The sequence below is a fragment of the Barbatula barbatula genome (assembly GCF_947034865.1).
Source record: "Barbatula barbatula genome assembly, chromosome: 8".
NCBI lineage: Eukaryota > Metazoa > Chordata > Actinopteri > Cypriniformes > Nemacheilidae > Barbatula > Barbatula barbatula.
In genome coordinates this window covers 2516781-2538271 of record NC_136771.1, presented here as the reverse complement: position 1 = coordinate 2538271, position 21491 = coordinate 2516781, and the positions used below count along the sequence as shown (strand labels likewise).

General features: G+C 38.6%; 3 protein-coding genes across 7 annotated transcripts; 1 reads left to right on the top strand and 2 right to left on the bottom strand.

The window, feature by feature from the left end:
• The first annotated feature begins 11179 nt into the window (after positions 1-11179).
• Positions 11180-15138, top strand: LOC306897996 (C3a anaphylatoxin chemotactic receptor). The gene is made up of 2 exons (XM_079463192.1): positions 11180-11294; positions 13046-15138. Exon 2 carries the CDS (start codon positions 13068-13070, stop codon positions 14121-14123), a length of 1056 nt encoding a protein of 351 aa, XP_079319318.1. The 5' UTR covers positions 11180-11294; positions 13046-13067; the 3' UTR covers positions 14124-15138.
• On the bottom strand, positions 14324-18332 carry cenpq (centromere protein Q; the record flags this gene model as incomplete). 5 transcript variants are annotated; one of them, XM_079463196.1, is made up of 9 exons in its annotated part: positions 18221-18332; positions 17704-17781; positions 17086-17140; positions 16559-16652; positions 16392-16460; positions 15943-16072; positions 15748-15867; positions 15570-15647; positions 14324-14902 (listed from the first exon to the last, which is right to left on the bottom strand). In XM_079463196.1, the coding sequence occupies exons 2-9, from the start codon at positions 17773-17775 to the stop codon at positions 14753-14755; spliced, it is 768 nt and encodes a 255-aa protein (XP_079319322.1). In that variant the 5' UTR covers positions 17776-17781; positions 18221-18332. The 5 variants fall into 5 exon arrangements, with proteins under 5 accessions (XP_079319322.1, XP_079319323.1, XP_079319320.1 ...); XM_079463197.1 differs by having other exon boundaries at positions 14353-14902; positions 17929-18234; XM_079463194.1 differs by having other exon boundaries at positions 14354-14902; positions 17692-17781; positions 18221-18291.
• Positions 18333-18643: 311 nt separating this feature from the next.
• On the bottom strand, positions 18644-21361 carry mrpl16 (mitochondrial ribosomal protein L16). The gene is made up of 5 exons (XM_079461474.1): positions 20900-21361; positions 20538-20609; positions 20122-20270; positions 19621-19914; positions 18644-19130 (listed from the first exon to the last, which is right to left on the bottom strand). The coding sequence occupies exons 1-5, from the start codon at positions 20955-20957 to the stop codon at positions 18939-18941; spliced, it is 765 nt and encodes a 254-aa protein (XP_079317600.1). The 5' UTR covers positions 20958-21361; the 3' UTR covers positions 18644-18938.
• Between the last annotated feature and the right edge of the window lie 130 nt (positions 21362-21491).

Sequence of the window (21491 nt, the reverse complement as noted above, 5' to 3'; positions counted from 1 at the left end):
GTATGTCATGTTTGTTCTAAACTACATTGATATACAGTTTGTGCCGTTTAAGCACGAAGCCTGAATAAAAAGGAAGGAAATGTAGAAAACCACAGGTGTGACGTATCCTCGCAGCAGTCAAATCTCATGCGGTTGCGAAATATATTTACCTGTTCAAACTTCCTTCCCCTGGACGCACTTGTTCTCTTTTCTAACATATTCCTTCTCATGTTTGTGATTCTCTGTCGGAGCCGCACGTACACACGTCCGCAGCTATTCCATTGGTTTCAGATCTCCTTTGCTCTCACCTCCGTCTCCGTCCGTCTCTCATGAGAATCGCAGCACATTGAGGATACTTCACACATTTATATGTTTGTGAGTTGTGACTCATCTAAATTCCCCCATCAACGGAAATTTGTAAGCTGGGGAAAGTGCAATGATAATTTATGCAATTGACACAAGACGTTCGTCATTAAAAGTTAACTACACTCAATTAAGTGACTAATATAAAATGAAATAGATTCTGGAAAGTTGCTTTTAACCTTATTACTAGGAAACAAGATGACATGAGATATCTTCTGTTTGAATTCCCCCATTACATTTATGCATTTGGCAAACACTTTTATCCAAGTCGACTTACATTGATTGCATTGTGCTATACATTTGCTTTTGACTATGTGCGATGGAACCCATGACCTTGGCGTTGCCAGCGCGACACGCCCTAACCACAGGAAAGATAAATAAAGATAATAATATCAATATGGATTGTGTAACTGAAGCGACGCCAATATGCTATTCAGTCCGAAGAAAAATTGGGCTGGCACAATATCTATTGAATTTCCGTCACCAATTAAGTCACCCTCATGTTATTCTTCTGCGGAAAACCAAATATGATATTTTGAGAAATCGGTCAGTGGTTTTGTGTCTAAAATAGAAGTCAATGGGGGCCAGTGATGTTTCATTACCAACATTCGTCAAAAAAGTCCATACAGGTTTGGAATGACATGTGTTTAACTTTTTATTTTAAGCTGAACTTCTTTTAAAACCTTGCTCATATTCAAAAAACATCGTCTCAATGTTCAATGTATAATTGATACACACAATCAATTCAGATTGTTGATGGTTTCAGTTGGCGTGAGCAATTCAGGGATTTTTACTTTTCGGGCTGTACCGGTCTCACTATATGACTGTATGAATCATCAACCTCAAATGACCCGCTTAACAGATCCAACGACATTTAAAATGGGTTGAAGATCCGTCGCTTGTATTGTATGAAGGTCTTAATGATAAAATATAAAAGAAACATACTAGAAGATGAACGTCTAACGTTGATATTATAATCATGGCGTACAGCCAGAAAACGATTGCATTGTTCTAGTAGCAGTTTTATTTCTCCCTTGGAATAATGTTTTTAATTGTGTATGTTTCTTCAGACAAAAGCACCAAATGCATGAATGTACAACCAGAGTAAGGATCGGTTTGATTTTGACCTAGGCTATTTAAAGTGATAGTTCACCCAAAAATTGACATTTCAAATCTGTTCGACTTTCTTCTGGTGAACACAAAAGAAGATATTTTGAAGAATGTCGGTAACCAAATAACACTGGCCGCCATTGACATCCATTGCACGTACACAAAACTCAATTTCTCAAAATACATAAGAAACACGTCATATAGATTTTGAATGACATGAGGGTAAATAAATGATGAATGTTAATTTTGGGTTTTTTTAAGAAATCACCTGACGGAATTTTAAAATTCTCCCTAAAGTCTTGTGCTCAAGTACACAAAACATTTGTTTACCACTTTTTCCAAAAGAATGGGATGTTCATTCTCAGATCATGTCGAGATAACACGAATCATGGCATTTGTATCGTGCCAGGTGTAGACATGAGAAACAGATTCCATTTCTGTTTTTTATTCTTATTTGTTTATATTTTCACAAGTATCAAGAATAAATCCTGATATTTGGCGACTGCAGAATCTGTGCCATTAAAGAGGAGGCATGTGGGGAAATTTCAGGGACGATCAGAGATGAAGGGACAGAGACGTGTGAGGAAACAGGGGAGGCCCCTAAATGCTGGAAATTCACAGCCTACATCTCTTACCATTTGACTGATGCAGTTGAAGTCGAACTTTGAGTGTGCCGGACGAAGATTTTCTTCCCAAACGTCGATGCGGAGATGTTTAGGTCTGTTATGTAACGCTGGCGACAGGAAGGCGACAAAATAAGTGATCGCACATGCTATTCTGAGCGTTTATGAATAAATGCAATTCCTCATGCGGCCCAGTTCAGATGTTCACACAAAATGATGATGTCACTTCCCCAGTTGTGAGCCTAAAACCACAAAAAAGCAACATTATATTCAGCGATTTGAATATATGTGCGCTGTGAGGTTAACTATGAAACACTCATAGAGAGAAACGACTAAGCCCCGAAGCATGGCGGATCAGTCATTTCTGAATGAATGTGTGTGTGTGGGACAGAAGTATAAGGCCTGTAGTAAACACTACGCATAATGCAAAAGGGGAATACACAAAACGATAAGGGACACGATACATGCTGAAGTTTATATCACTACGAGTTAATGATAAAATGCAATTTCAACCGCAAGAAGGTCTTTGAGATTTGCACAAAATCTGTGACATGTACACATCCCGGTACAAAGTTCTCCAGATGCGGTGTCTAATGGCTTGACGCTGAGCATCCTGTGTGTGATGAACTAAATTTACTTACACATAGAGGAGTGGGCGCAAGAGAGATAAAGAGAGAGAGTGGAAGAAATCGTAACAAAGCGAGTGAGGGGAAACGTATCATAGTATGCGTGTGCTGACCTCATCCATGTATGACATTTAAAGATCAAAGAAAGTTTCTTGTAAAACGCTCTGGTCGCAGCTGCCGCGCTCGCATTATCATTTAGAGGAACGAGAGAGCGGTGGAAATTTCTCCTTTACTCTTTAACGCGTGCCAAAAAGAGTGCAGATGTTCTTAGCTGAAGCTGAATTCTGTTTAATGAAATCAGTATTTGTATTCAAACGCCAGGCTGTTATGGAAGATCGGCAGGGCATTGCTATGAGGTGGCTATGGTGCTCACAATGATTATTAGTATATGTTGTGGGGTTACCGGGGTATGCTGGTGGTTGGCAATCCAGAAAGACTTGTTTTTTGTCATTCCTTTCTGTGATTTCTGCATTGGTTGTTATGGCAATGACGCCACGTCGAAAAGACGCATGATGTGTTACGCTTTATAAGGGGTGATAGCGTGATATATGGAGAAATCTCAAACTACACACGGATGAACCTTGAAACTGATTTACTACATTGTACTTTAAAGGACATGTTTAGAGTTCACTTGTAAAATACTGTATGATTCGATGCTATTGGCGCCAGTGGTCCAGTGGACTGTGTGTTGGCATGTGCACACGAGCAGCAACCTTCAGGTCTCTCTCGTGAAATCAACACGGAAATTGCAATTCATTGACTGACCGCTAGAGGCTGGCTCCAAAACAGAGCAGAATCTCATTGAGCTCCATGTTAAAATGACCTGCATGACAACTGTGACGGGGGTCAATTTATAACTCAGCCGTTTCAATTATATTAAGCCTTACATTCTGCATAATTAAGGGTGTGGCCACTTGAGTGACAAGTGGTTTCACCAACCAACCTTTTTGCCCTTTGTTTATTTTCGGGGAGTCATGCACTGCCAAGATGGCGACGACTGGCTCCGCCCACTTTAGGCATCAAAATAGCTATACACAAACCTACGGGTGACGTCACAGACACTATGTCCATGTTTTATACAGTCCATGGTATACAGGACCGGGTGGTGCTGGCAACACGATCCATGAAGTTTAGCTGATCATCGATCACCACTCCAAGGTTTCTGGCCGTTCTGGAAGATGTGATGGTGGATGAGCCTAGTTGAATGGAGAGATTGTGATGAATCTTTGGATCGACCGGGATTACAAGCAGTTCTAGGTTACTTAGGCATGCTGAAATACGTGCAGAAACAGACAGATCTTAAGGCTGAAATGACCGGTAAGGACAGGGAGTTGTGTATCATCCGCATAGAAGTGATTGGAAAGCTATGTCTCCGAATGACAGAACCTTGTGATGTCATGTATACGGAAAAGAGCAACGGTCCAAGCTCTGAGCCCTGAGGTACCTCTCTATTAAGATGTTGTCCGGGAAACTCTAAATTACCTACCTGAGAGGTAAGAGCTGAACCATTACAGCACCATTCCAGAGACAACCATAGACTTGAGGGTTGACAGGAAGATGTGGTGGTTATCGGTGTCAAAGGCAGCAGATAGATCCAGTAGGATGAGTACAGACAAGTTTGAGGCTGGTTTTGCCAGTCTCAGGGCTTCAATGACCGAGAGCAGTGATCCAGAGGTGGCGGCGCAGAGAACTGACTGCTGATAGTGGTCATTTTCTTTACGAAGAAAGACGCAAAATCATCAGCTGTTATGTCTGATGGAGGTAAGGGGGCAGGCGGGCAAGGAAGAGCCGAGAATGTTGAAAGAGAATTCGAGAGTCAGGTGAGTTGTTGATTTAAGCGTGGTATTACTGAGTGTTTGCAAAGGAGACATCAGCAGAGAAAGAAGAGAGGAGACAATGATAAAGAGAGAGGTCAGTAGGATCTTTAGATTTGCGCCACTTTCTCTCACCAGACCTGAGCGTGGCACGGTGCTCAAGGGGGGGCCGAAGGGGATACACAGGATGCCCTAGATGTAAAAGGACATTCGCTGTCTAAGCAGGAAGTTAGTGTGGAGCAAAGAGTGTCGGTGGCTCTGAGAGAAAGCTGTTCAGAGGGAGGGAGCGGAAATATATTCTTGCAGAGGAAATATATACTGTATATATATGTGAAGATAATGAGTTATCTCATTTTGGAACATTTGATATATACCAAATTAATATCAATAAAAATTAAGTTGGTTTTGTTTTGATTTAAGCCATAATAACTCAAATATTCAATATATATGATCGAATTCCAATTGGATATGCATAATAATCTGATATGATTCAAGCCTGATTGTTAATAGTGTAGATCTTAAAACGTGAAACGAAAAGAGACAACTCGCCCCTTTTCACCAAGCAGTTTGATTTGAGATATGATTCGTGGCCACAGCACAAACAACAAGTCACGCAATAAGGTTTCATATTTTTTAGGCATTTGTCCTGAAACCTTACCACCGTATAAACTACACAAGTAATGCTTGCCTTGAAAGACAGTATCAATACATTTACATTTAGGCATTTGCCAGACGTTTTAATCCAAAGCGATTTACATTGCACTATCCTATACATTTATACATCTGCAATCCCCTGGCATCCAACCCACAACCCTGCGTTGTTAACGCAATGCTCTAACCACTGAGCTACAGGAAAGCTAGGGACTGAAATGTAAGCATGGCTTTCGTCAAAATACGAATAAAATTAGAAGGTAAAGGGAGGATCGTCACAAATAGAGAAAGTTCATTCACATCGCGCATGAGTTTGTGTTGTCTGTGGAAAGTCCAGAGTAAAATCACAGAGAGGGAAAGCGACGGGTCCTATTTTGACATTTCTTGACATGAAGAATAAATTTGTCATAAATTTGGCATGAGGGAATTTCACATGCTGTCACATTTGTATGTTTTCACTTTTGATATGTTTGAAAGGGAAATGTTTATTAGTCAAACTGAGATGTAGTTTATCACACGACTCATTTAAAAACATGATACGGGTGACTTCACAAGAACAGTTCGGTCTAGACTCAAGAAGAGTTTATTTAGAGACACAAAGCTCTCCTGTAAACCAAATCTATTACCAGAACTGAAATCATTGCATCTAAATGCAAGCATTTGGCCCGAGCTTTTATCCAAGTGTCTTGCGGTGCATTCAAGGTCATTCAATGCAATGTAACTTTGCAAAAATATATATTAGAATGGATTTATTAAGTTGCTTTGGACAAAACATTTGCAAAACAGGTGAATAAATGTAAACGTAATGTGGAACATACCTGATTATAAGTGCCTTGAAGACGTCTTCTGTTCGGAAGACAGACTAATATATGGCACGTTCCCTTCAAAGTACTCAGGTGTTAAAATAATCCCTGAATTGTATTTCTGTAGCGTGTATGGTATGGCATCAAGCCGCTAGTGGGAAAGTTGCTAACAGCAAGGACCAGTCTCTCCTCCATCTTTACGTTCCTACAAGAGCTGGAGGGATCACGTCAGCTCTACCATCTTCCTATTGGCTGTCGATTCCGAAAGTCGCTCTTCATTTGTATGAAGTTGAAAATTTCTCAACTTTGTCACGTCACTGGACGCGCCCCATCCATTTGGCAACGGTTGCTCAATAAAAACCAAAATAAATTTTAAATACTAATTTCTTACTATAGAGAGAGAGAGAAAGAAGGAAATAAACAACAAACTAAAATAATATTTATAACCAATATAAAATGTTAAACAAGTACAGTGAGGGAAATAATTATTTGATCTCCTGCTGCTTTTTGTAAGTTTGCCTGCTTACATAGAATCTATCATTTTTATGGTAGGTTTATTTTAACTCAAAAAATGTATATAAAGGTTATAAATGGATTTGCATTTCAATCAGTGAAATAAGTATTTGATCCCCTACCAACCAGCAAGAAGTCTGGCTCCACAGATTGGTTATGTGCCTATACGGACTTCAGATTAGTCCTGTCACTTTAAGAAAGCACTCCTAAATTAGCATGATATGTCTATAAAGGATCCTGCCATCAGAATCTGTCTCTTCCATTTCAACCTCTCCACCACCATGGTCAAATTTGGCAATACAACTATCAATTGTCCTTGATCTTGAGCTCCCTGCAAGATTTCCCCAATGGGGTAAAGATGATCATGGGAAAAGTTAAAGATCAGCCCAGAAATACACGGAAGAAGCTTGTTAATGACAAGTGGGGACTACAGTAAGCAAACCATTGGTAACACGCTATGCCACAATATATTTAATCCTGATGCAGCCGCAAGGTCCTCCTGCTCAAGAAGGACCCCCTAACTCGTCTGAACTTTGACAATGAACATCAAAACGATTCAGAAATGGCTTTGGAGAAAGTGCTGTGAGACCAAAATTGACTCCTGTTTTTGGAGGGAGAGAAATGCTGACTATGACCCCAAGAACACCATCCCTACAGAGAAGCACAGTGTTGGAAACATGCTTTATAGCAGGGTTTTCTTTGCTCGGGTACAGGATGACTTCACCGCATTAAGATGCTGAGGGACGGGCCCATGTAATATCAAATATTATTGGGCAAGAACATCCTCCTCTTAACTTGATCACTAAAGATGGGTCGTGGATGTGCCTTTAACATGACAAAGACCCAAAATATATTACCAAGAGAGGCTTACGGAGAAGCACATTAAATGTTCGAGCCAGTCTCTAGTCCTATAGGAAATCTGTCAAGGAGGCTAAAACTCCAATTTGCTGAGCGATAGCAAAGAAACCTTAAAGATTTAAAGAGTAGTGGACTAAACGGTATCCTGACACGTGTGCAAACCTGGTGACCAACAATCAGAAATGTCTGACCTCTGCGCTTGCCAACAAGGGTTTCTCCACCAAGTACAAAGGGATGAAATTCTTATTTCACTGACTGAAATGCAAATCAATTGATAACCTTTATATAAAAAAGATTCCATAGGATAAAAGTTAAAATAGTTATAGTGAAAATAAACCTACCATAAAAATTATAGACCCTTAATTTCTTTGTAAGCAGGCAAACTTAAAAATCAGCAGGAGATCCAATAAACATTTCCCTCGCTGTATCTTTATGATTTTAATATTTAATAATTATACTAACAAATAAATAAAAATGAAATCAGAAGTGCTTCTGAACCAGTGTTTAAATCTTGCAAAGATGTCTATAATGATCCAACCAACATAATACGTATAACAGATATAAAATGTTAAACAAATACTTTGAAGGAAATAATTATTTGATCATCTGCTGATGTTGTAAGTTTGCAAGCTTACAAAGAAATGAAGGTACTATAATTTTTATGGTAGGTTTCTTTTAACTGATAGAAACCACACATCTGGGAAAAAAAATATAAATTGATTTTGCACTTCAGTCAGTGAAATAAGTATTTGATCCCCTTCCGACAAGCCCCTACCAACCAGCAAGAAATCCATTTAAAACCTTTATATAAAAATGTTTTCCCTGATTTCTTTAAAAATAAACCTACCATTAAAATGATAGAGCCTTCATTTCTTTGTAAGCAGGCAAACTTCAGAAAATCAGCAGGAGATCTCAAATAATTATTCCCCTCACACTTTATGATTTTAAGATTTACGTTTACATTTAGAGGACACTTTTATCCAAAGCGACTTACAGAGAGTTCAGGGAGCAATACACGATACAGGAGGTGCTAATATAAAGTTACTAGTTTCAACAAAAGCTAGACCAATACCTGTTGAAAGAAAGAAGTATTTACAAATCATGCTAATAAATAAATAAAAATGAAATCCGAAGTGCTTCTGAACCAGTGTTTACATCTTGTAAAATGGTCTATAATGAAAATATTAAGTAGACTGCAATCTTACATTTCAAACACAGATGGCGACAGAGAGGCAAAGCTAAAAATTACCAGTGTGTTCTTGCTTCTATTAAAGGTACACTTCACCCCAAAATGTCTTCGTTCTGATGAACACAAAGAAAGAGATTTGCAAGAATGCTTATAACCAGACAGATTTTGCCCCCCATTGACTCCCATAGTAGGAAAAAAACAACGATAGTCAAAAGTGCCCCAGAAATGCACCACATTCTTCAAAATGTATTTGTGCTCAACAGATCATTAACTAATTTGTCCTACTGTGGGCGTCAATGTCCAAAGAGAGACTAAACGCACAAGCGGAATATGACAAAACACATCTGACTAGCGCGAACACAATAAACCAAAAAGCTACTAATTCACTGTCAAGTTTTAAAGTTTCAAGATTGAAAGTTGCTTTTGTAATCAATGCTTCTGTTATTACTTCAATCAACTTCTTCGTAGGCTTTTAAATAAAAGCGGCTTGAGGTAATAACATAGATTTTTAAATACTGGTGCTTGGGGGTTCGAGAAATGTTGGAATGTAGAGCATTAGCTTCATCTGCAGGCCAAGAAACAAACGACAAACATAAACCGAATGACTTCACGCCACCTATTGGCAGAGTTCTGAAAACAGCAATGATGTCAGTAAACATTTAATAAACAGTAACAAAATGATGTCTAGTGTTGAAAAATTGAGGTCTTGTCCTTTATTTAAACAAAAGGTTAACACGAGGGGCGAAATGTTCTGTCATTGTGTTTGGAGTGTAAACTGAAGCTTTGAGAGGAATGACACACAACATGAGCAAAGCTTATCGAGTCAAGGAGACAAACAAAATATGAATAACCTATCAAACTTCAACTCAATGTTTGCTTTATTTCGTGAGAGATTTAGTTTTTCAATGCATTTCCTGCTATAATTTGATAGTTTTGTTTCATTAACGCTGCATATATGAATTTATAGTGTGTCTGATATGAGACCTGTGTTTTCACTTCATAACTTTTAATGTTTTGCTTATAGTCAATGTTTTCTTGTACAGATGCTTTGTAACAATGAAAATAAAATAAAAAACGCTATATAAATATAGCTGACTTGACAAAATGCCTTTTTTGCCAAATAAATACCCGACTTGAGTGTTTTTGTATCACACCCCAAATTGTTGGTTAAATCTAAGGGTCATCAAAAACAAATACAGACATTGTTTGTCACTACTGTATAAGGAAAGACAGATATCCTAATTTTACATATTAAACAAATTGCATTTGCATTTCTTTGCCTGCAAAATTCTCAACAACAACAAAAAAAAACAATGTATAGCTGGAAATATCTACAGAAATTCCCAGTTTAAAGCACAAAATATTTAATAATAATCCTTTATCATACACACAAAAAAAAACAGTTTCACAGTTATTTTCAACCCAGCATTGGGTCAAAAGGGATTAACCCAAATTGAACCTATGCTGGGTTATTTCAACCCAAAATGCTGGGTTGTCAAATATAAACATTTTCCGGGTCAATTTAACCCAATGGCTTGCTTTGTCCCTTCTTGACCCAACGTTGGGTTGAGAATAACCCAATCTTTTTAATAGAGGTTTAAACTTTAAAAACATTCACCAATATTATGCACTTAAAAACACATTTAAATGTGAGAACAGTGTTGAACTCTTTTCACACGATTTGTGAGAACTTAAACAGTAGTGTTTGATGTTATCACTGTTAGCAAGACTGACACGTTGTTAGAAGTGTCCAAACAGAAAACAGATAAGCCTTACAAGTTTACTTCAACTACAGTTATAAAGTCGAATTATGCTTTTTTAATAGCTACACACCTGTTAAAGACATTAATGCAAATAGTTTGAAATAAAAACAAAAAATATAACAGGGCATTCTTAGATCAGTTATCAACATTTCTTTTAAAAATAAAACTAGAAGATTTCATCGGACAAAGTTCTGTGTCTGGCTAGCTGCTAGTAATATGACAAATTAACAATTGTTATTTAACTTACGTTAATATTTGCTTGTATAGTCATTGTATTAAATGATATAAACACTACTTAAAAGGTTTGTTTATTCTTTGCGGAGGTCTACCAGAAGTTAAAAGGGTTACTTCACCAAAATACGAAACTTCTTTCATCATTTTCTCACCCTTAGATTGTTCCAAACCTGTAAAAATATCTTTGTTTTGCTGAACACACAGGAATTAATTTGGAAGAACGTCAGATCTCACCCACTTTTCATTTATAAAGGGTAAAGTATCCCTTCATGTTTAGGCCACATAACATTTATGTTGTTGCCACTGAAACAATATATATATATATATAAATATATCAAACAAAAATATTACAAATATCAAACTATGGGAATTATTAACAATCAAAATCTCAAAACTGTCATATGTTAGTTCAGTATCCATCCACGGGAAACATTCCAGTCAAGCATAACACTTTTAAACAGCATCACATCATAAGCTCTGCAACAATTTAGGAAATCAGTGTCTTGTATCTGAGCACTATATCTAGTTTCATTATGACAGATAATAAAAGCGACTACTGATGTTGCAATCCACATGAAACACACACACACACAGCGTGGGTGAAAACACTCCCCTGCTGACTTCACGCACAACACACTCCCTCTTATCGATCAGTTCAACCAACATCAGTCTCCTGTCAACCATCTCTGCACATGCCGTCAATCAGTCCAACCAACATCAGTTTCCTGTCCAACATCTCTGCACACGCCGTCCAAACTTCATCGCCAGGTAAGATCTGCTACTTCCAACCCCATCAAAGATGAGATCAAACTGTTTCTTAGAGAAGTAAAGCCAGAAACTCCCTGTTGAAACGCTGTTATGCAGTGAAGGTGTTCTCTAGGTGAGCCGTGTTGAAGGTGTGTTCACATTCCAGACACGCAGTGTGGATGTGTGTTAACAGGTTGTGAATGGAAGGAGAACGTGCGGTTTAGCATTCCTGAGAGTTTCTTATTCAACGGGACATGCGAGGCATGAAGTTGCTGTCATTTGCTTCTCATGTACGCTGAGAGTGGAGTAATACTAAATCTAAACTGTTTTACCATATGAAAAACTCACAAAGCATCGATGCATTGCTTACAGTCAATATGCCGATGCCTTTCATCTGTATGCAGGTCGGACAAATACATATTTAAACATTGAACATTAAACACAAATCAAAATGATCGTTCACATCACAGAACATTAAACCTAAAGGTTTCAAAACAATGGAATTGGTTCAAATCGGTACAGGTTTGAGTGATGGCTTTAGCAAACACAAATGTTATGAACTCGTGTAATCTCATCCGTACGTTTTGGTGCAATTTGCACCTGCAAGGGTTGGATTAGAAGGCAAGTTCACCCAAAAAATTTAAATCTGCCGTCATTTATTTACCGTCATGTGGTTTAAAACCTCTACATAACTCAATTGTGGAACACAAAAGATGTCTCTGTTTCGTGTTCATACAATGGATGTTCATACAATAGTGTGCTGCAGAAGTCATACAGATTTGCAATAACACGAAGGTGAATAAATGGTTAATCACTTTAGGGGTGAAAGGGGTTTTCACATGGAAAGTCGAATCGGATCTAATATCTGTAAAATACACACAAAGTAAGGTTCCTTAAAGTATTTAAGTCGGGCTGTATGGTTCCACAAAGAACCTCTAAAAGAATGACAAAACATTTCTGTTGTGTAGTGTAAAACGGTGCTTCCAATTTCTACAGAAAAGGTGAGAAAGTGGTTATTTTAAGGACTGAAAGCTTCTTTGGCAAACTAAAACATTTTTCTATGTCATTTTTATTTTGAAGTGTGTATGGGAAGTTTACCCAAAAGGAAATTAAATAATAGGGTAATACCCGAATACCCACCACACTTTTGATTACCCATTGGGACACACGGATAGCACTAAAAAAGCAGTTGCAAAGGTTTTACATCGAAGTCTTTGCATCAATAAAAAGTCCAACATGTTAAGTTTATTACTTATTTTAAAACAATGAAAATCATTATTGACTCCTCGGAATTTCAAGACATGAGAAATGACTGGACATGATGCATGCTGGGATATTTAGCTTTGAATACCGCTCTGAGCTTTGCCATGTCTCAAACTTGCACAGACCGCAAGTTTTGCACACTTTTCTGTCGCAGACAAATGCTTTTAAGTGGCCAAAACCCCAAGTGTGGTTGTTCAAACAGGCCTCAAACTGGCAAGAAATAAATTTATCCTCCCAATGAGCATACAAGCCTACTGTGGTGCGCAAAAATATCTGTATAGAAAGATTATTGTTTTACCAATCAGGTTTATTTAATAGAAATATGCTTTGTTCTTGTTTCAAAATACTTGTGAAAGAGGAAATGGTACATCACTTCCTTTGCATCATTCGGACACATTTCGCCAGAAAATGTCTGTTAGTAAATATTACTAGAACTGATGGACAGACTGTGTTTAAATGCCATACAGATGTCAGGTTTCAATCATTTGTCGATGTTCTTATTTCCACAGTGAATTCACGTCCTTCAAAGCAATGATGAACATCACCTCCAACCACACCGAGCCCACCTTCTACCCCGGCGAGGCCATGCGGATTCTGCAGATGATTTTGACCGTTCTAATCTTCATGGTGGGTGTGTTTCTAAACGGTCTGGTGGTCTGGGCTTTGGGGATACGGGTACGCTGTCGGAGCCAGGGAATGGCGGGCGAGACACAGGGTGCAGGCAGCTTCCGGACCTACGTAGTAAACCTGGCGTTTGCCGACTTGGTTCTGTTGCTACGCACGCCGCTGATGCTTTCCTACCTGGCGCATGACTTCAACTGGACACTGGGGGAACCCACGTGCAAGGTGGTCATCTACTTGCGCTGTCTTGGACTGTACGCAAGCGCATTCCTGCTGTGCGCTGTAGCGGTGGAACGCTGCTTGTGTCTGCTCAGACCTGTCTGGGCTCGGCTGAGACGCCCACGATGGGTCGTGCGGCTAGTCTGTGCCATAATCTGGGTGTTAGCAGCAATTTTGGCCACTCCCTACATAAATACAGCCAAACTCCATGTCGATCACAATCACACCAACTGCATAGAAAGTGACGAGGGTTCCGGAAAGACCTTGATTGTGGTGGAGAACGTGGCAGGCTTCTTGCTACCTCTGTTGATTTTTCTGTCCTGCAACATTGCAGTGCTGTTTTGTGCGAAAAAAACTGAGGCAGGCGTTGTTGCGCCGACTTCTCCAACCTCTCCCACCGGACCGAGTTACACGTCCCAGCGGCTTACCCGACTCTACCGAGTGCTTCTCCTCACCATGATCCTCTTTCTCACCTGCTGGGTGCCATACTTTAGCTGTCGCTTCTTGAGGGCTGTTTCACTCAAAGGATCGCAGCTCTACAAAGGAGCGATCGGAGGTGCGTACGTGGCGCTGTTTCTGGTTTACATAAAGAGCGCCCTCAACCCCATCCTGTACGTGTTTGCTGCACGTGGACTCAGCCGCACCGTGCGCGAATCGCTTCTCTCTACGTTTGAGCGAGTTTTTAACGACGACTTAACAGATTCTTTGCGAAGAAAATCCTTGCGAAGAAAAGACTCTCAGATCTAGAGGGAGAGATCGTGAAATATTACAATGATCCCCTATATGTTTCAAAACAGTGGAGGTCACTGACACCCCTGGACCTACTGCTTGCTGAACAGCAGCTACAAAAAGTGCTTACCAGTGAACAGATTGTTGCCTTGCCCATACAAAACGTTAATACAAAACAATGTTAGCGATCATGGTGCAACGTAAGAGACCTTTGTTTTCAAAAGAGCTTTATATTTTAAAGACATTAAAGGATTTGGAGCATGTTTTTATTATTATTTAAATAAATCGCGACCATCATGTTGCTTTTGCGTTTAAAAAAAACTCAATCAAAGACATTCTACAGAACAGTGAAGTTCACAGATTCAGTATTAAGAAAGCCGCAGGAATGTTGCCTGATATCTGTGGAAGTAGGTATGTGGACTTTGAAGTACGGAGAAACACTTTCAATGCACATATAAAAACAAGCAAGGATGTGAACTACACAACTAAGGCATGTCAGAAGTGACTCATCCGATCTCAGAGATTAGATTAGAGTTAAGAACATCCTGTAAATGTCATGTTTGTAAGGTCCTGTTACACAATGAGTATTTTTAAATAAATATTTTGATAAACAATTTAATCTTCTGTGGTTGTAAGGTCACATGACATTAGTCCAGGAGTGTGTTTCTATCTGCCTGCACTGCATCCACCTGTTTGTGTGCAAGAGTCAGGAACGTCCTCACATTCTCCACGACTGGATCTATCTGAAGAGCTTTGACCACTGCGCTGGGATTGGGCACCATCTTCATCATGTGCTCCTAAAGAACGAATCACAAACAGGATGCAACGTCTACATTTTGTCTCACACATGAAAATGAAATATTTTATATTGTGACAATTTAATTTGGAATGTTAACCCTTTACAATAAGGCTGTATTTGTTAACATTATTGCTGACATGAACAATAGAGTTTTTATCATTAATCTTTGTTAATGCCAATAAGAGATTGATTCTTAAATTGCTATTTAAACCACATTAAACCGTTGCAATTCATAAAAGATTACACGCCAGTGACTTTTTTTCTTAACATTTGTCCCATTCCTGGTTTCAAATATGTCCCAATTAACAAAAGCGATATTTCAGATGACTTGCACAACACGGCACTGTTGTTGAATGTCAAAATGTTTCCTGGAAGCTTTGTTCCCTAAAAAGGTCAAAACTAGTATCTCACGCTCAACTTGTTTTTGTATTTCTGTTCACATTAGAGTGGCATACCACTGTAAAGATGTAGTGGCAATGGTGTAAAAACCTCTTGTCGTGTGCAACCTGCCAAAGCAACCCAAGTTGTCTGTCTGAGAACATGCCCATTATCTACAAGACAAGCATTATTTCCTTTCATTTCGCAATAATGTAAAAACCGGACATGTTTTTGACCGACGTCGGCAGATTCGCTCTATTGATTGTGACTTATCGGGTGAACTATACCTGTAGTGACGGCTCATTGGATGGATGAGGCGGTAAAGCAGGAAGGCGCAGGACTGTCTGATTTGGTAGCTGAAGAATCTGAAAGAGAATCAAAAGAATGAAAAACAACGCCGGTCAAGTAAAAATAGTTCTGTGCCATCAAAACACAAGAGCGTGAAGTTGCAATCAAGACTCGAACCTCTTGCGCTTTTTCCTCTTCCTCCTCTATTCTGCTCCTCAAAATCCGACATCTCTCTTCCAAACTGTCCATCTTTACTTCCATCTCCTCCAGAGTGCCAACAATCGAGCGCATGTTCTCCTTAACAAACATAATAGTTTTAAACATAACAGTTTATTTCATGAACAAACGATGACATTGATTCGTTCTATTCACCTCTAGAGCCACGAGCGTCTTCTTGCCCTGCTCAGACTTCTTGCTCTCGGCTTTGAATTGATAGGAAACGTTGATGATGTCTCCATATTTTCTGGGAGGAACAGAAAGCTGTGCACCCTGAGCCAGAAACCTAAAAACAAACAGATAAATGTAATGTAATATGATCAAACTCATAAGATTGTTGTTTGGGAGAATGTAGAGAGCAGGATTCCTATGACGTTTGCCCCAATGCTGTGTGATGTTTATAATAATCAAAAAGATTTCTGCAGATTATGACAGCTTTCTGACCAACTCTTGGACATTATTTGTATACCAGATTAGACGAATAAGTAAAGAACTATGAATTAAACTCCAACTCTATGTGTGAAAACAAGATCTGACTTTCTCTAATTGAATTTACTGATATTTTATCATGGCCATAAACCCGGGAGGCATTTATTTGATCTTACTGATTTTTGAGAAGGTTGAGATGCTTCTGCGATTCATCTTTTTCTCTGTTTTTCAATGTCAGAACAGATCTGAGACAAAGACATGAAGAAAGACTCAAATCAGACCATGAAGATGTTGAGGAAAGGCAATCTTACCATAGCTTTGCAAATAAGACAACACAACTCACAGAACAGACAAACTCAGTATGTTCTCAAGAGCCAGAAGAGAAGATTTAGTCAGTGGCTTCCATGATGGCTGACTTTTGGTAGTTCTGGCCACAGCTGAGGTTTTTTCCGAAAGAAAAAAGAGAAAAATCTAAATCTAAATCTACTGACATTATTATCAGTTCACGCCGTCTACTGTGGAACACAAAAGTAGATGTTAGGCTTTACAGAGCTATTGGGGATTAATAAGACCTAAACGATGATCAAGCAATATGGACTATTTAAATAAAACATTTATTTTTTTGTCTGATCATTGTTCACATTTTTGCTATAATGCAGTGCATCTTTCTGCTCAACATTTGTTTGTGTGTGTCACAGAAGGCAAAAAGGCACAGAAAAAGCATGCGAGCGAAACATTTTCAGTCGAACAAATCCTTTATGTGGCAAACATTCTTTGAGTTTGGAGAAGTCACGACCACGATGAGTTTCATTGCACCTTCACTTACACAATAAGTCTCAAGTACAGACAGATCCTAGTTTCACAACTTACCTCCGTTCTTCTGTGCCTGTCCAGGGTGCGAGTCTCCGTCACTGGGCTTAGTCTTCTGCAAAGTTTAATCATATTACACTGCGAATTGAATCTCATGATAACAACAGCAAACATTTGCTTCCTCTATTTTGACATATTTCAAAAGATTAAGGTTTTATTATAAGGTAGCACTGAATTAATCTGACTAACATCAACATTTGCCAGATCTCTCTACTATAATTTTCCATCAGTCTTCTGGAAGGCTGTCATTTGTTAAATAAATAAACAAACATATGTATACAGGTCATATGTAAACAAATAAATAAACATATGTATACAGGTCATATGTAAACAAATAAATAAACATATGTATACAGGTCATATGTAAACAAATAAATAAACATATGTATACAGGTCATATGTAAACAAATAAATAAACATATGTATACAGGTCATATGTAAACAAATAAATAAACATATGTATACAGGTCAGGAAGGGTTACTGTCTTAAGGCTAAAATACACTACAAGACTCAGATTTTCAGTCTGTGTGTTTATATCTGAAACTTTCCTCAAGTGTACGATGTCTAGTTTGAAATAAAGTCTTGTAGCGTATACCAGCCATTACTTGACATCTTACATGCGTCTTCCTCCCTGCGGCTCCTCTGGGGCCCTGTGTTGAGGCCCTACCGGACCCTCGAGATGTCTTCATTTTGACCTTCAGTGTGAATTAAACACAAACGACATCATTACATTAAACATCACCATATTGAACCATCGGGTTGTATTTTCCTAAACCCCTGTTGAAAAGTATCAGTCTACACACGTTTTCTATTTAAAATGAGGGATTTTTTTCTCTATGTACCATAATGGATGTGACAGTTCTGAAAGTCAACAAAACTTTATGGTCCAGACACAAAACATCTGCTGTGTAAAAACATCTGCTAAACCTTTTAGAAAGAGCAGTCAAAGGGAGAGAGAGACTTAAATGGTCCCCAAGAAAATGTTTAATTGTAGTAATCGTGTAGTTTTCTTGTAGCGAGGTGTCAAACGACGAAGTTTTCGACAGACCAACACAGTACAATCATAAAATGACTAAAAACAGATTGTAAAGTGTACATTAATACAAAGGAAAACATATGTGCGCCATTTATTACCTCACTGTTTGTTTTCCTGACTTGCGCGCCTCACGATTTAAAACGGGAAGTGAACTGCGCATGCGCGGTGTGTGGTAACGTTATCGCGAGATCAGACTTCACACGCTTGCCTGCCTGCGCAGCGCTGCGTAAACAAAATAATATAAAATGCGCACATTACTCTTGTTAACATGAACAAGATGCATATTTTAAGCGCAAAAATGCTACATTTGTTTTAAATTAAATGAAGCAAATGACCTCCGAACGATACTTTGCATAATTATGTGATAAATATGTCTACATTTACATTAACTTATGTTTAAAATCATAACTGATGTCGTGTATATACTTGAAATATCAGTGGAGCCGAACTGCAGAGTTAGAGATTTGTGCAATTACAAATACAGCTAGCTTCACTGCACACATCCAAAAAAGAAATCCAAACCGCACAGGAAACCACATTTATTTCTATAACACATTGTAATGAATATGAAACGCTGTGTTTAATAACTGTGCAACACACAACAAAATCTGTTTCCTGTTTGACACTTTTATCAAACCTGCATCTTCAACTACATAAATAACAGACCACTCAAATGCATGTGTAATACATTTTACATCGATAGAAACATTCTGAATACACCACATCCGCTCCAAAAGCTTGAAAAGATAGTTCATCCTCAGCTACGTGCTGACAGTAGTAGATCTGAAGCACCGTGATGTTTATCTTAGAAACAAACTAAACTCTTTCTGGGTTGAAAAACTTCCCAGTGTAGCGTCCGTGATTGTGGAGGTCAAACGGGCTGAGGACTTTGCGAACGCCCAGCATGTTGGACTGGGCGATCCTGTGAAATGTCCAGGGGTTCTGGTTGTTGGCTTCTTTCTCCTCCTGTTCCTGCTGCAACGCTGCCAGACTTTCTCTGCTCACCACCTGCAGAAATAAACAGGAATAATGCAGGACAATGGCAGAAGTCAACATTTGAAGTGGATCAAAAAAGTGAATCAAAGTTGTCCTAAGACAAGAATGGGTATTGTTCTCGTCTTAGGACAACTTTGATGCACCTTTCTGATCCACTTCAAATGTTGACTTCTGTATATGATGTGGTGAACATAAGACGGCCCCAAAACTACAATTCTGTCATCATAAACGGATCTAAATCCATCATATCGATATACTGTAAATAATTAAATTGAAAAATTACATTCATATTTATTATGACTTTCAAAACAAACTACAATATACAGTCCTGTTCACACAGCATAAACTTTAGTTATGGATTGAAACATTGCTATAACATCTGGTTTGTCCCTCGAGTGTGAAGTTACACAAGGCTTTTATTGCACCATCGTTTTTGAGGAAAAGATCATTATACAGATGCCGAAAGCGGAAGTCAGTTATGTAAGACGGCTCATGAACAAACCTTGGCTGGAAAGGGAAGCTTTTTGGCCACCTCAATTAGCACAGGCTCCACTTCTGCCAGCTCGATGAGACCTCCGACCTCTACTATCAACCGGCCGCATTTCACCGGACTAACGTAGTGGTCGATGGCCCCTTTTCCTCCACCCATACGCTGACCAAGCCCTTTACGAGTGATGGGCTTGTATGGCGCATTGATGCGCCAGCGAGCGAATGTGGTTTGAGGGTTCATGCGGCGGTTAATGGTCAGTCTAATCATCTCCATGTGACCCCAGTGCAGGTATCCTCCACCCATAGCCTAGAATAAACACCACGTTGAGGTGAGAAGAAATACAATTCATAACAACTAAGTTTTGTCTACAGTTTTTATTAAACAACCTTTCTGGCTACAATTATTAAACGTCATACTTCAAGATCATGTCGAAGTCACCTAAGATAAAATCACCTCCTGCAGGAATGAGTGTAAAATGTACTAACTGTTTGAGGATAAAAAGAGTACACTGACCACAATGCCAAATTCTCCTTTGAAGAATGTGTTCGCCGCTTTGGCTGGTCCCTGGATGTCACGCAGCCTTTTCATCTCCTTCTTTGCTTTTTTAAAGTTTGGGACCTTATTAAGGAACTTAAGTTTAGGCCTTTCTGGTAAAACCACATCTGCATGAAAGAAAAACATTACATTCAAACTGGAGTTTTGTCATAACCCAGGAAAAGCCCATTTGCTCTTGAGAACACAGAAAATTGGGAACAATTCTGGAAGTGCTTCAGAAACCCACAGCCGTGCTGTGATACGGTATGACATGAAATACAAATCAGCCTGAGAGTACCTAACCGGTGAAATACTGATAAGAACTATAACAATAGTGACCAGTAAGTTACACTTACTCACTATAAATGATTAACTATAATAAAAACTGTAAATACCACTGAAGTCTGGTGGTACTTCATAAGTCTTCAATCCCGCTGAAAGAACCTTCAAGTTGCTCTGCAAGACATCTGGAAAGAAACTGTTTTTATTAAATGTACGCAAATCATAAACACTTGGTTTACAAGTTTGTAATATGATTAATAATATAAATACAGTAAGTTCAATACAAAATTGAAACCTTGCATTTTTGTTTTATTACAGTAAGTGTAACCACATTTTTAAACCATGGTTTTCCTACAAATAAAACTATGGATACATATTCAAGCAGCAATGTGTTTAATGTTTAAGTATTTTTACCATGATATTAATGTTAAGTGTTAAAAAATGATCATAAAGTCCTACTGAAAATAAATAATACCTGTCCGGTTTAATGTCCGAGCGATCCCGAAAAACACGCACTTTACTTTCGACAACATGGCTACACATTCAGTTTAATAAGCAAAGATCTACCATACAAACGTTTATTTCTTTTATTATTATAATTAAGAATCTCATGCAATGCACAAGGTCGCTGCCATGTTTGATCCGGTGCGTCGCTCAGATCCCGCCGGTGGAACTACAAGCTGTTGTTCAATAGTTCCGCGTATTTGATCTGTTAAAACATCTTTTTCTTTCAATTTAATGCATTTATATTTGATTTGCACTTTAGTTTAAACCAGGTCGCACAACCATATCACGTGTGAACTTAAAGTACGCAATACATTTATTGATTTTATATTAATTTAACATATACATGATCACTCGACATTTTTGACAAATGAACAGATGTATTCAAACCTTAGTTCATGTTTAATTAAACATAGAATGTGTTCATATGGTCCACAGTAAAAATAAATCCTACATACTTGTTTCCAGAAATGGGCAGAATAAAGTACATGGTACACAGCATGCTGGGATGCAAGAATCTGAAGCCACGCCCTCAATACAATTAGCATCACCTGTCACATGAT